This window comes from Bubalus kerabau, chromosome 1 (assembly GCF_029407905.1).
Source record: "Bubalus kerabau isolate K-KA32 ecotype Philippines breed swamp buffalo chromosome 1, PCC_UOA_SB_1v2, whole genome shotgun sequence".
Taxonomy (NCBI): Eukaryota; Metazoa; Chordata; class Mammalia; order Artiodactyla; family Bovidae; genus Bubalus; species Bubalus kerabau.
In genome coordinates this window covers 230,952,389-230,967,372 of record NC_073624.1, presented here as the reverse complement: position 1 = coordinate 230,967,372, position 14,984 = coordinate 230,952,389, and the positions used below count along the sequence as shown (strand labels likewise).

The 14,984-nt window shown below is 38.5% G+C and overlaps 1 protein-coding gene across 2 annotated transcripts in view; it reads left to right on the top strand.

The window, feature by feature from the left end:
• The first annotated feature begins 4,346 nt into the window (after positions 1 to 4,346).
• DCTN4 (dynactin subunit 4) overlaps positions 4,347 to 14,984 on the top strand; it is a 32,886-nt gene continuing 22,248 nt past the window's right edge. The window contains exons 1-4 of one of the 2 annotated variants that reach the window (XM_055558827.1): positions 4,347 to 4,583; positions 7,116 to 7,186; positions 9,311 to 9,489; positions 14,369 to 14,412. In XM_055558827.1, the coding sequence (XP_055414802.1) occupies positions 4,449 to 4,583; positions 7,116 to 7,186; positions 9,311 to 9,489; positions 14,369 to 14,412 (429 nt within the window). In that variant the 5' untranslated portion in view covers positions 4,347 to 4,448. The remainder of the gene's footprint in view (positions 4,584 to 7,115; positions 7,187 to 9,310; positions 9,490 to 14,368; positions 14,413 to 14,984) is intronic. The other variant, XM_055558837.1, reaches the window with a different exon arrangement.

Genomic DNA, 14,984 nt, shown 5'->3' with positions numbered 1-14,984 from the left:
ACCTACCAACCTGGGGAGTTCCTCTTTCAGTATCCTATCATTTTGCCTTTTCATACTGTTCATGGGGTTCTCAAGGCAAGAATACTGAAGTGGTTTGCCATTCCCTTCTCCAGTGGACCACGTTCAGAAAACTAAGATCATGGCATCTGGTCCCATCAATTCATGGGAAATAGATGGGGAAACAGTGGAAACAGTGTCAGACTTTATTTTTGGGGGCTCCAAAATCCAGGCAGATGGTGATTGCAGCCATGAAATTAAAAGACGCTTACTCCTTGGAAGGAAAGTTATGACCAACCTAGATAGCATAATCATAAGCAGAGACATTACTTTGCCAACAAAGTTTCGTCTAGTCAAGGCTATGGTTTTTCCAGTAGTCATGTATGGATGTGAGAGTTGGACTGTGAAGAAAGCTGAGTGCCGAAGAATTGATGCTTTTGAACTGTGGTGTTGAAGAAGACTCTTGAGAGTCCCTTGGACTGCAAGGAGATCCAACCAGTCCATTCTAAAGGAGATCAGTCCTGGGTGTTCTTTGGAAGGAATGATGCTAAAGCTGAAACTCCAGTACTTTGGTCACCTCATGTGAAGAGCTGACTCATTAGAAAAGACTCTGATGCTGGGAGGGATTGGGGGCAGGAGGAGAAGGGGATGACAGAGGATGAGATGGCTGGATGGCATCACTGACTCGATGGACGTGAGTTTGAGTGAACTCCAGGAGTTGGTGATGGACAGGGAGGCCTGGCGTGCTGCGACTCACGGGGTCGCAAAGAGTGGGACACAACTGAGCAACTGAACTGAACTGAATGTCACTTTTGGCTCTGTAGTTCCATGACTTTGCCCTTATCTCACTCTCACTGAGAGCTATGAACTTCTTGTGTCAGTTGCGAGTTCTCAGGGGTGAGTGGACAAACAAGCAGGAGTAAGGGATCAGTGGCACAGACAGTGCATGGCCATGAAGTATCTCTTATGAGCCAGCACCTGAGGGGCCTGCAGTCTGCCTTCAGCACCAGCAGCAACTGGGCAATGGCTGCAGTGTTTAACCTGAAGTCACCTCTGCAAACTTTAGCCAAAAGAGGATGCCATCTCAGCTCCCTGCATCCTCACCAGAGCACAGAGGAAGTGTTCCCTGCTGCCACAAAGTAGCATTCGGAAATTTGGAAAACTCAGCAGTGGCTGCAGGACTGGAAAAGGTCAATTTTCATACCAATCCCAAAGAGAGGCAATGCCAAAGAATGTTCAAACTACTGCACAATTGCACTCATCTCACACACTAGCAAAGAAATGCTCAACATTCTGTAAGCTAGGCTTCAACAGTATGTGAACCGAGAAATTCCAGATGTTCAAGCTAGATTTAGAAAAGGCAGAAGAACCAGAGATCAAATTGCCAACATCCATTGGATCATAGAAAAAGCGAGAGAATTCCAGAAAAACACCTATTTCTGAGAGACAGGAATACCAGACCACCTTACCTGCCTCCTGAGAAATCTGTATGCAGGTCAAGAAGCAACAGTTAGAACCAGACATAGAACAATGGACTGGTTCCAAATGGGGAAAGGGGTACATTAAGGCTGTATATTGTCACCCTGCTTATTTAACTTCTATGCAGAGTACATCATGCGAAATGCTGGGCTGGATGAAGCACAAGCTGGAATCAAGATTGCCAGGAGAAATATCAATAACCTCAGACATGCAGATGACACCACCCTTATGGCAGAAAGTGAAGATGCCCTAAAAAGCCTCTTGATGAGTGTAAAAGAGGAGAGTGAAAAAGCTGGCTTAAAACTCAGCATTCAAAAAACTAAGATCATGGCATCTGGTTCCACCACTTCGTGGTAAATAGACGGGGAAACAATGGAAATAGTGACAGACTTTATTTTCTCGGGCTCCAAAATCACTGCAGATGGTGACTGCAGCCATGGAATTAAAAGACACTGGCTCCTTGGAAGAAAAGTTATGACAAACCTAGACATCATATTAAAAAGCAGGAATATTACTTTACTGACAAAGGTCCAAATAGTCAAAGTTATGGTTTTCCCAGCAGTCACGTATGGATGTGAGAGTTGGACTATAAAGAAAGTTTAGCGCTGAAGAATTGATGCTTTTGTGTGGTGCTGGAGAAGACTCTTGAGAGTCCCTTGGATTGCAAAGAGATCAAACCAGTCAATCCTAAAGGAAATCAGTCCTGAATATTCACTGGAAAGACTGATGCTGAAACTGAAACTCCAATACTTTGGCCATCTGATGCAAAGAACTGACTCCTTGGAAACGACCCTGATGCTGGGACAGACTGAAGGCAGGAGGGGAAAGGGATGACAGAGGATGAGATGGTTGGATGGCATCACCAACTCAATGGAAATGAGTTAGAGCAAGATCTGGGAGTTGCTGATGGACAGGGAAGCCTGGAATGCTGCAGTCCATGGGGTCACAAAGAGTCAGACATGACTGAGTGACTGAACTGAACTGAAATGGTTAGTCCACCAAGCAGAGGAAGTGAGGGGAAGGGGACAAGCCTTGGTTAGGCTTGAGATATGCTTGGGAAATTCCTGTTGAAGCCAAGCAGAGAGCATTCTAGAGATGTGAAACTCATGTGTCCCAAATGGGAATGATGCAATCCCAGCAAACTTCCAGGGCAAAAATGAGTAGGCTATCCATTAATGTTCCACTTTTTTCTAAAAAGAGAAGAAAGCATTTGCTTTCTTTTTAAAAGAGCAACTGGTTTCCTACTCAACTGTAAATATGAATGAATTGACATAGTATGCGAGGAACTGCATTTGTGGAATCAGAACACAAAATACTACTCTGCCAGGAGTGAGAAAACCTGGGGCATGTTCCTTTGACTCTCAGGACTTCATTTTCTCTATTTGAAAGTTACAAGGATTGAACTAGGATCTTTCTAGTATATGATAATTCTCAGTTACCTGGTCTACTACCCCAGGAAGCAATAGCACGCATCAGCAAACTCCAACCTGTGGCTGTTGTCTGTTTTGGTAAAAACTTGCCAGCACCACTGATGCAGGCTGGCCCTGTGAGCCTCAGAAATTAAGCCAGGTATCCTCCTGTGACTCACTTTCCCCTTCTGTTCCCAGTGCCTGCCTCCCATGCCAGTGCCTGGGCCTTGCTGCTTCTCAGGGCCCAGGCTGGTAACTACCCTATGCATTAGGGATTCTGCTACTGGTGACTACTAGTCACAAAGCAGAGGAATCTCAGTCTGCCCCAGTTATGGCCAAGCTTTCCAGGGAGAAGAGAAGAGCACTGGGATCTCACTGTCCTGCATTGTGAGATAAAAATAATGATAGCACCTGTCTTCTGGAGTTCTGGTGAAAATTAAATGAGACTACGTAGTTTTGACACAGTGTCCTGCATTCAGTAAGTGCTCAATAAACGTTGACTATTATTACTGTTCAGTTCTATTTCTTCTCAGTCACCAACTCTATCAGACAGGTAGTAATACAACACTGGGCTTCCCTTGTGGCTTAGCTGGTAAAGAATCCACCTGCAATGCAGGAGATCTGGGTTCAATCCCTGGATTGGGAAGATCCCCTGGAGAAGGAAAAGGCTACCCATTCCAGTATTCTGGCCTGGAGAATTTCATGGGTATAGTCCATGGGGTTGCCAAGAGCTGGACACTACTGAGCGACTTTCACTTTCAATTCTAGTATAAAGAGAAAAGCAGTAAACTGAAGCAGGTAACATGGGCTCCAGTCTCTGCCAGCCTAGCTGTAAGTGGTCATTTTACATGTCTAAGCCTTAATGCATGCACTAGAAAAATGTAAATGACACCTAGCAACACTATTCATTGATTTCATTGCTTCATTAACATCCACAATATAGACTTGGTTCTAATGCTAAATATGGAAAACCAGGAAATGAGATACACCTTCTGCGTGCAAGAGCTTGAGCTAAGAAACTACAAAAGAGATAGTATCTGTGAAAGTTTCCTATAGGTCAATAGTAAGATTGTCGGAGGGGAAGTGCTGGTGTGCACTCTTAAGTTTCTAGTTTCCAAGAAACTCTGTCTCAGAAACCCTCCATCTAACTTCTGGAGATTTGTTTGGAAAGTGAGAGCGGGAGAGGCAGTTTTAAATAAAAGAGCAACCTTCCTGTTAGAAATGAAGGAAAGAACAGTACTGAGTCTGTCTGGATTTGATCTGCGATTCCACATCTAGCAAAACAATGGTCTGAGTTCCGTCCGGGCGGTTGACACTCACAAAAATGCCGGAGGGGGACGAGCTTGGGGAGTCGAAGTTGGGAGGACAGGCCCCAACTTGGGGGAGAAAGCTGGTATCCCAGCTGAGCATGCGCATTTTGACTTTCGTCCTGCGCAAAGCCCCACTTGCTCGGAAAGCTTACGTCAAAGTCTACGTTGAAATACGTAAGGAAGGAAGCTAGGAAAACGCCGGCCCTCGGGTCACGTGATGCGACGGGAGCGTCGTTGACTCCTCCCCCACAAGATGGCGTCCTTGCTGCAATCGGAGCGGGTTCTGTATCTAGTCCAGGGAGAAAAGAAGGTTCGGGCCCCGCTGTCGCAGCTTTACTTCTGCCGCTATTGTAGCGATCTGCGGTCGCTGGAATGTGTGTCTCACGAGGTAATGCAGTCGTCCCGTGAAGAGTGTGTGTGTTGGGGGATGGGGGAGGCGTTCCCCCTAGTCACCGCGACCAGCGGGGAAGTTCTGCCAGTTGGAGGCGGTTAGTCATTTTCCTAGCATGCTGATTGGCTTTGTCTTCCGTCACTCTGTTTTGTCTGTGATTTAATTTGCTTATAATTTGTCACTTGGAAAGGAGGAGCGGCCTTGGGTGGGGCTGAGCGGCCTTTCTGTTCTAGCGCGTCTTCTGATTGGACAAACTAGACTTTGGGGACCCTGGCTATCTGCTAGGGGGTTTGGTAATTGGGCAGGTTTTGGGGGGTAAAGATGGTGGGGGTGCTTAGTTAAGGCCCCTTGAGGGGCGAGATACGGTCTTCCCAGGATTGATTGAGGTAGTGGGAAAGTCCGCGGTCGTTCTCATCCAAGCGCCTCCTATCCTGGAAGTTCTGCCTGTCCCTCCTTGGGCAGAAACCCCGCCTCTGACTGCCTTGTTCTGTTTCCTGGCCCAGCCCAAGGCCTGCAGCAGAGAAGAGGGTTGGGATGGAGTGAGCTAAGAGAAAAGCGTTTAGAATCGGATCTGTTGTTTAAGAAGCTCAAAGTATTATATTTATGGCGCTTCTCCTGGGGGTACATTTCTGTTCTTCACTGATACAAGTGGGCGTTGGAGGTGGGATTGCCTGGAATGTAGAAGACCCCACCCTGAGGGGGAAATCATCAACGAATAACAAAGCCCCAAAACGTGTGCAGCACTTGGCACGTGTTCATTCAGTAAGCTTTGGGGATTAAAAGACGGGTTAAGACATAAATCCTGCTCTTGAGTTACTTGCAGGCTCCTGAAGGAAAAGCTGATTAGTATTAATAATACATAGTTTCTGCTTATTCAGTACTTTCTGTATGCCATGTGCTTTATATAATCTCCTTTAATCATTCTACAAACCAACAGAATAAATACCTTTTTTAAAAAAAACCACTTTACCGTTATAAGGGGTTTCATGGTGGCTTAGTCTGTTAAGAATCCGCCTGCAGTGCAGGAGACGCTAGTTCGATACCCGGATGGGGAAGATCCTCTAGCGGATGGCATGACAACCGACTTAAGTATTCTTACCTGGAGAATCCCATGGACAGAGGAGCCTGGTGGGTTACAGCCTAGGGGTCGCAAAGGGTCGGACAGGACAGAAGTGACTGATGACTCTTGTACTTCACAGTTAAAGAAACACACATAATGTTTGCATTATGTCACACAGCCAGAAATTTGAGGAAGGAAGGAAGGACCAGGATTTGAAACCAAGCAACCTGATTCAATGGACTTCAGTCAGGATCCCTGGACTGTTAAAAATGCTTATGAGAATATGTCCTATACTATACGCCATTTTACACATTATTAATTACAATTTTATTGAGAATATTTTTCATACTATTCAGAATAGTCAGAAAAAGCAGTTAAGTAACACAAGGGAAAAAGAAAAATCAATGCTGTATTATATACAGCATTTGTTTTTCTCTATTAGCACTTTGTATGCTTATCCCTTTGGCAGGTCCTTTGTCTCTATGATGCCTCCCTGTCCCAGCTTCACCTCCAGAATTTACTGATTAGATTCTCATTTGGTGATCAGTAGGGAGCTAGTTTTCATAATCTGTAAGGACACCATCAGCTAGGACATTCAGTCTGTGACTGTATCTTTTATGGACTGGTGTGCACCTGTGAAACCGAAGCCATTAGGGTTTGGGGAAGGATGATGCCAATGAGGGCTGAAGCAGTCCAGAAAGTTCTAATGGGGAGCCTGGAATTGGAGCTGCACTTGAAGGGAGGAGCATAATTCAGAAAGGAACAAAAAGAAATGAATTACATTTTGCCTTTTATGATAAGTAAGTGCAAATATAAGTTAACAGTACTGTATTTGTGTTCCTGGTGACTATTTGAGCAGCAACTTTATCAGTGAATTTAATTTTTATACTGTGTTTTCGAGCTAAATACAATAAGACTATCTTGTTAACTTAGTAGTTTAATTTGCCATTTAAAAATCTCTAGTTGGTTGGCTATAGCTGACTTTGTAACTGTTAGTTTATACTTTTCTTCAGTGAACATGTAATAAATATATCAGTAACTAGAGAACTTTTAAAATCTCTCTTAACTATTAAAGTGTAGTCCAGTTATTGCAGTCCTGTAAAGCTAGATTAGATAAAAGGATATTTGATCACAGCTTCATAAATTGGATTATGTGTTAATCTATTTAGATTATCATAGAGTCTTCTTTAACATAAACATAGTTTAACATGTCTAATACATAAAACCCTGGTGAAAGGGAATAGGAAAATTCAGAAAAGAAAAATAAAAGGATTTCAGGAAATTCAGAGGTTAAGAAAAAAACAGGCGATTTTTATAAGAATAAACCCTATGCTGGAAACAGTCCGAGTTCTTTGCCACAACGATGGTCTCTCACCTTCTGCTGCAGAATAATTTATTTTAAATTTCACTGTTTGTTATAGGTATATACACAAGCCAAGATGATTTTTTGATTTCTTGTTTGATTCTAGGTGGACTCCCATTATTGTCCCAGTTGTTTAGAAAATATGCCATCGGCTGAAGCCAAATTAAAAAAGAACAGGTAAGACTGGGATCCATTTTTCCTATTTTCCACAGCTATATTTTAATAGCTGGTAAGAAAACACATGAAATTAGCTGTTTTTCTTTTTTTAGCATCATTTTTTTTGCCAAAGGTGACTCTTGCATTTAAAAAAAAATAAATTGTATTTTATAACAGTTTTGGACTTAAGATTATTGTGAAGATGATATAGAGAATTCCCTTTAATCCTTATCCTGTCTCCCCTATTGTAAATGTCATATATTAGTATGGTATTATTTGTCTCAATTAATGAATATTATTGGTAGCATTATTATTAAATTTAGATTTCCTCAGTTTTTCTCCTAATCTCATTTTTGTGTTCTAGGATCCTATTCAGGATACCTACATTGTATTTAATAGTCATATCTCTTTAGGCCCCTCTTGCTGTGAAGTTTTGTTAGACTTTCCTTGGTTTTGAGGAGTACTGGTAAGATATTTTGTAGAATGTCCCTTGATTGGAAGTTGTCTGATGCTTTTGTCATCATCTGAGAGAATGTGTTATGGGGAAGAGGATCACGTAGGTAAAGTGTATCTCTCACCACATCATATCAGGGGTATATACCACCAATATGACTTTTCACTGTAGATTTTAACCTTGATTACTTGGCTTGAGCTATTGTTTGTCAGATTATTCTGATGTAAAGTTACCCTTTTTTTTAATCCCCTTTTCCTTTTCCATATCATACTCGGGAAGGAAATGTACTAATACAGCCCACACTTAACTAGTAGCGAGCTATGCTTCCCTTCCATAAGAGCTATCTCCATGAATTATTTGGAATTCTTTTACATGGAAGATTTTTCTCTTTTTTCTTTTTTATTTATTTAATCATTTACTTAGAGCAGTGTGGACTTGTGAATATTTTTGTATACTTCAGGTTATACTCCAATACTACTATTTTTTTTTAAACTCAGGTTGTTCCAGCTTTGGCCATTATAACCCTCTTTTAGTAGATTTCTGTCTCCCTTTGGCGTACCCCCATCATTTTATGGCATTGAGGGGGAGTGAAGCGTTATTCAGTTGTTTGAGAACTTTCCTACTTACTCCAGGCTTACCTATATTTTCTGTCCCAGAGCCATTTCTCCAAGGAGCCCTTGTTCCTTTTACTAGAGATTGGTATTAAAAATCAAGATCTGAGTAGTAGATATGCTCATTGTTACTGGTGCCATTTTGGTTTTTAGCATGGTGTGGAAGTCCTTTGCAACCAGTCACACCTTGTACCTCCATGGATATAAACCACTATTTGTCCTTCCTGTCCTGGAGAAACAGGTCCATATAAACCAGCTTTGTATGCCATCCATACCTTTATTTTATCATTTAATCCTCAAAGTATCCCTTTAAGGTAGGTACTATTATTATTCTTACTTGAGAATATTGTCCAGTAGCAAAATATCACAGAAAATTGGAGTTATGGAACTTTAGAGCAAGTCTATGACTGAAGGTACAGTCTTGATCATCTCAGATGGTAGAAAAGTAGAAAACTTTCTACTAGAAAAACAAAAAGGCATGGGGGCTGCTGTAGGGGAATGTTGACTGGTTCACTAGGAAAAGTAATGCCTGAAGAGAGCAGAAAGCCCTGAAAATGCCACCCTTCTGAACCATTTCACCTTGGTAGCATTATTTGGTATCTGTTTCAGCTCTCTGGCACAGCAAACAAGTAGTTATTTTCCAAACCCAATTTCACAGCTTATTGAATTGTTGCCTCTCAGTTTTCCATTGTTCAATTGGTCTGTCCTCTCTAAAGTCATAAGCTGTGACGTTTCTTTGTCCACAGAATCTTTGTGGTCTGTGCAAGCATAAGAAGAGTCTAAAAGTTAACTCCAGACTGTTAACAGTGATTCCCTCTGTGAAATAGGCTTGCGTCATGTTGTAGTTATCAGGAACTTTGGTGATGATGGCACGTTTTAAAAAATAATTAGCATGTAATGTTTTTGAAATTTTAAAACAGTTTATAAAAGTCTCTTCAGAGTACTTTTTGATTTCTTTTTGTTTGGGAGCCACCCTTATATTTCTGTCTTGAATTCCTGACATATAGAACAACGTCTTGACGTAGTAGATGCTTGGTAAATATTTGTTGAATGAATCAGTGGTTGTTTGTTGTATTCTAGATGTGCCAACTGCTTTGACTGTCCTGGCTGTATGCACACCCTCTCCACTCGGGCAACAAGCATCTCTACACAGCTTCCAGATGACCCAGCCAAGACCACCATGAAGAAAGCCTACTATTTGGCCTGTGGATTTTGTCGCTGGACATCTAGAGATGTGGGCATGGCAGATAAATCTGTGGGTGAGTGAGGTGGACTTTAGCATGAGATTTTGTGAAATCAGCAGAGTTGTAATTGCACACAAATCATGAATTCTGTTACTTGTTGGGAGGTAGGTGATAAATTCAGAGTATTTTGCCACTAAATCTTCTATGTTCCCAAATTCTCATATTTATGACCATAATATTTCATTGGAAACTGGGTATTCTTAAGGTTGGTAAAATAGCATTTATATATCTGACATTTTTTTTTACAATCAAAAGATTAATGTTCTTCATAAAAAATAATTGCTGCTGATGGTGAAATACACCATGAACAAACTTAAAAGATTAAAGTGACCAATCTTATATCATATTTAACAGGCTACAGATAAATAACCAAAAATAAGGAACCCCTTATAAATCAATAGGGAAGCTACCCAAGAGAAAAAAAAATTTTCAATATGAACAGCAGCCCTCAGAAATGGAAATAAAAATGTTCAATAACCAGAATGTGCACAAATCATTGGAATTTATTTTTTTGCACACAACTTGGTGAGATGATTTTTTTTTAAGTCAATAAATATGCAAAAGGATATGTTTCAGTTTTACTAGTAATCAGGAAAATGCATATTAAAACTTAATCCATTGATTTGGCAAAATTTTTAAAATCTGGTAGTATGACAGAAATATAGGAAAATCGTTTGTCTGCTACCACCTTAGATAGCAGTTTGACATTTATTAAACTTTTAAATTGCTTTTATTCTTTTACCCAAAAATTCCATGTCCTGGAACATTCAAACACATGCTTAAAGAGACATCTATGTATATCATAAGTGATACAGAAAAGTTATGTGTGTTTGGACCTAAAGACAGTCTAAAATGTTAATTACCTCTCCATCATTTTTGTGTTTAAAAGCAGAGGTTGCACTTAATCTTTACTAGAAAACTTCCTTTATTTTTTCATTTTCTGTACTCCATGGTTAATAACAGAGACACACTCTTTATTACAGTCAGTTCAGAATCTTGAGTTGCTGTTTGTTTTTTATATAAACAGTAGCACTGCTAACTCTCCATTGTCTTTTTTCTTTCTGAAATTTCATTAATTTTCTAAAAATTTTTTTTTAGACTTATTAAAAATTACCATTTTTAGGTTTTCATTAAAAATGTCAGCTTACCAACAAGGACCTGTTGTATAGCACATGGAACTCAGTGTTATGTGCTAGCCTGGATGAGAGGGAGGTTTGGAGGAGAATGGATACATGTGTATGTATGGCTGAGTCCCTTCGCTGTTCACCTGAAACTGCCACAGCATTGTTAATCGGCTGTACCCCAATACAAAATGTTTAAAGTTTGAAAAATAATGAGCTTACTAATATATGAGGAAGCCAATTAAAAAGTTACTATGTTATTTGATGTAACTCAAATAAAGATGGACATTAGGTAAAAATTTCCTATAGTTTCTTATATAATTTGGTAGTAAAAATGGGTGAAGTTCTTTCAGATTCAACTCTGTTCTTAAAACTTAATTCTTGATTTTCTTGAGTTTGCGCTTTGGTGTGGAATGCCTGAGCTCTTGGTTGTTTTTCTAATTTCATACATTATATTGATAAAACATTCTTCAAAAACAAAAATTTAACAAACAAGTTTCTTAAAGTGTTTGTTGGTGGGTAGGTATTTCCTGAAATATGATATTTATATTGGAAAGTTTCTGTACCATCTTTTTAGATTGTCAGTAAATATTTGTGTCTTAATGTCAGTGTAGCAAGTAAATTGTTTAAATTTGTTTATGAATTTAAGTTAAACGTAAAAAACAACCTCAAAGTGTCACTTAGTTCAGTGAATTCAAGTGTATTTTTTCCATGTTTGTATTTTGTTTGTTTTTATCAGATTAAACAAAACCTAGAAATCCAAATAGATTTCTCAGTTTGTTACTCTGTAAGTCTTTTTTTGATACTTTTTGAACTATAAACCATTAGGATTGGATAATTTATTTTTTAGAATTTAAAGCCTGTGCTTATTTCTAGAAATCTAGCTTCTGTAAGGGTATCTTGACAGTGATAATTGAATACTCGGAGCTCTTAAGAAGTACAAATAATTTCATTTCTTCCATGATGTCATTGGTATCTGAGAAGCCCTGAAACCACTTTAGTTACAACTATTTGTTTATTTATAAGTAAGCCTTTGTGTCAGTAATGTGCAGAAACTTATAATGAGATCATAATGGCTCTCAAATTTGTGTTTAGAATCAATCAGCAGTTCTAAAAATGCAATTAGGTAAAACTTAAGATTTTTCTAATTACTGAAACATTTTTTTCACATAATTATTTTTCATGTTTGCTCAGCTTTTAAAATATAAATATTGTACTAAAGGTTGTTACTGCTGCCATCTCCTGCAAGGAGTTACAGTATCACCTTCAACAGGAGTCATTTTTATTTGGGAAAAAAATTATTTTTATAAAAATAATACACATTCATCAACTTACCACTCAACTTAAGAAATTAAACAGAACTAAAACAGTGTCAGCCCAGTATAGCCTTCCTCCCATTCCATCTGCCTTCTGTTTCCTAGAGAGAGATGGTCATCAGTCTTGAATTCAGGTTTTCATCGGTTCTTTGCATATTTTTGCAGTTCTCCACATAACGTATGTAGCCATTAGCAAGTGTGTTTCTCAACTTGAAACCAATAGAACCTTGTTTTATGTATCCTGCTACAACTTCTCTCTATCCAGCTTGTTTGTGGTGTGTAGTAGTGATGGTCAGTGACTCATGCCTGGCTTAACCACAGTTTACTTCTTTAGTCTCTTCCGAATGGACGTTTAGGTTGCTTTCAATTTTTTGCCTCTAACAACAGTGCTGTTAGAATCATTCTTACATGTGTTTCCTGTCACAGGAGCAAGGATTTCTCTGCATAATTTAAAGTAAAATTGCTGGTTGTAAGATGTGTACATCATTAGCTCTCCAAAACGTGTTTACCAATTTTTGCTCCCACAAATATATGAGTGAACTATTCACTGCTCCACATCCTTGGCAGCTCTTGGTACTGTTGACTTCTTTCAAGTTTTTCCAAACTCATGGTTGTGAAATGGCACCTCCTACTTTTTTTCCCTTTTTTGGCTTAGCTTTATTGAGATATAATTTACATATAATGAAACTCAGCAATTATAAGTGTAGAATGCTTTGATTTTGAACAAATATGTATAGCCACATAGCCACCTCCACAGTGGTAATATAGAATATTTCTGTCACCCCAAAAAAGTTTTCTCATGCCCCAGTCAGTTCCCTCCCCACACCTCCTGGCCCTTGACTACAGCTAATTTGCTTTCTTTCACTGTAATTGTGCCTTTTTTAGAAGTTTACATAGTTGGAGTGTTTTAATCTTTTGTGTCTGGCTTCTTTCTCTTAGTATAGTGCTTCTGAGATTCTTTCATGTTTTTGCTGGGTTTTTTTTGAGTTGTATTCTATTGTATGGGTATACCATATTTTGTTTATTCATTCTGGAGTTGATATAGACACTGAAATTTTTTCCAGTTTGAGGCTCATATGAATAAAACTGGTTATGAAAATTTGCTTACAAATTTTACTGTAAATATGTATTTTCATTTTTCACAAGTATTTACCTAGGAATTGAATTGCTGAGTCATGGGGTTAAGTGTTTGTTTACCTTGACTGAAAACTGTTTCTCTAAGTACAGTTAGAGTACGGTTTCTCTAAGTACAGTTAGGCTGTACAGTTTCAGGTCCTCACCAGCAAAGGAGAGTTCCATTTCCTCAATAACCATTAGTATTGTTGGTCTTTTTCATTTTGGCCATTCTAGTGAGTATAGTGATACTTCATTGTGGTTTTAAGTTGCATTTTCTTAATATGCTTATTTGCCATCTATGTATTTTTTTTGGTGAAGTGTTCGTACAAATCTTTTGCCTATTTGCCTGTTTTTAAACTGAGCTTTTATCTTTTTGTTGAGTTATGAGAGTTCTGTATTGTGGATATAAGCCCTTTGTTGAATATATGTTTCACAGATATTATCTCCCAGTCTGTGGCTTGCCTTTTTATTTTCTCAACAGTGTCTTTTGAAAAACACAAATTTTTAATTTTGATGAGGTTCAGTTTATCAATTTTCTTTATATATAATTTGTCCTTTTGTGTCCTAGTGAAGAAACTTTAGCTTAACCCAAGGTTGTTAAGATTTTCACTTTTGTTTTCTTCCAGGAATATTATGTTTTAGCTTTTAAGTGTGAGTTTATTACCATTTCATGGCAAATTTTGTAAATGTTGTGAGGTTAAGGGTTGAGGTTAATTTTTTATAAATTTGTGTAAATTGTTACAGTACCATTTGTTGAAAGTATTCGTTACGGTTTTACTTTCAGCTTTCTGGAATAATTTTTTCCTTTATGATTTGTTTGTGCTTTTGTTTCTTATGTTAAGAAACTCTTCTCTAAACCAAGGTCATAGAACATAGAAATTGCACAATATTATAGGGAAGGGCAAATTCTCTGGAGTCAGACTGCCTGAGTTTGAATTGTGGCTTTATTACTTACTATCTCCTTGACTTTGGGCAAGTTATTTAACTCTCTGAGCTTCAATTTCCTCATTTGTAAAATGAGACTAATAATGAAAGTTCCTACCTCAGAGGGTTATTATGAGAATAAAATGAAGTTTGATACATTTCAAATACCTGGCAGAGAAATTATAAATGTGTTAGTTGTAGAGGTGGTCCTAGTGGTGGTTATTATTATCACCATCATTATATTTAAAGAAAGAATTTAATTCTAAGCACTCTGGCCTATGTAATTTCTAGGACTCTTTCTTGAAAATTCTGTGATTTTATGTTTTTAAGTTTAAGTCTGTGGCCTGCAGATGACCTGTTTTTGTGAAAATAAAATCAGATTATGTAAGCCTTGTTTAATATTCCTTTATTTTTCAGCTAGTGGTGGTTGGCAGGAACCTGAAAATCCTCACACGCAACGGGTGAGTAAAGGGTCATCAGAGAGAGGATGACAGGCAGGATGAGGAAAAAGACCATTTTATCAGTGAATATGGCTTAGGCTTATAAATCCATGGTGTGTGTTTTGGTGTCTTTTACACTTAGAAAGTGCTCTCGTGTAAGACATTACATCATAATGACAGTTTTTTTCCAACCTGACTTAAGTTAATAGAGAAACCTAAGAGTAATTTTATTTCTGTACGCTTGTGAATTGGAAAAAGGAAATAATATGTTTCTGTTTTCCATATACCCATGAACTAAGTTAAAGGTCCATTTGTTCTCAGAAATATCATATCATCAACATGTAAACATATCAGCATATAAACATCTTAAGTCTTGGAAACACCACTAATTTAGAAGATGCTCTTGGAATCAGTAGCAATCATGATTTAGACATCCTTTAATAGTTCACAGTGAATTGATCTCTGCTGTGTAAATTAGGACTGATTTTGTTGCCTCGGAAGCAGAGTATTAGAAAGATGGTGAAATGTGATTGAAATGAAGTTGTACAGTCAAACTGGAAATTAAATAATAATGAATAATTATTCACTTATGA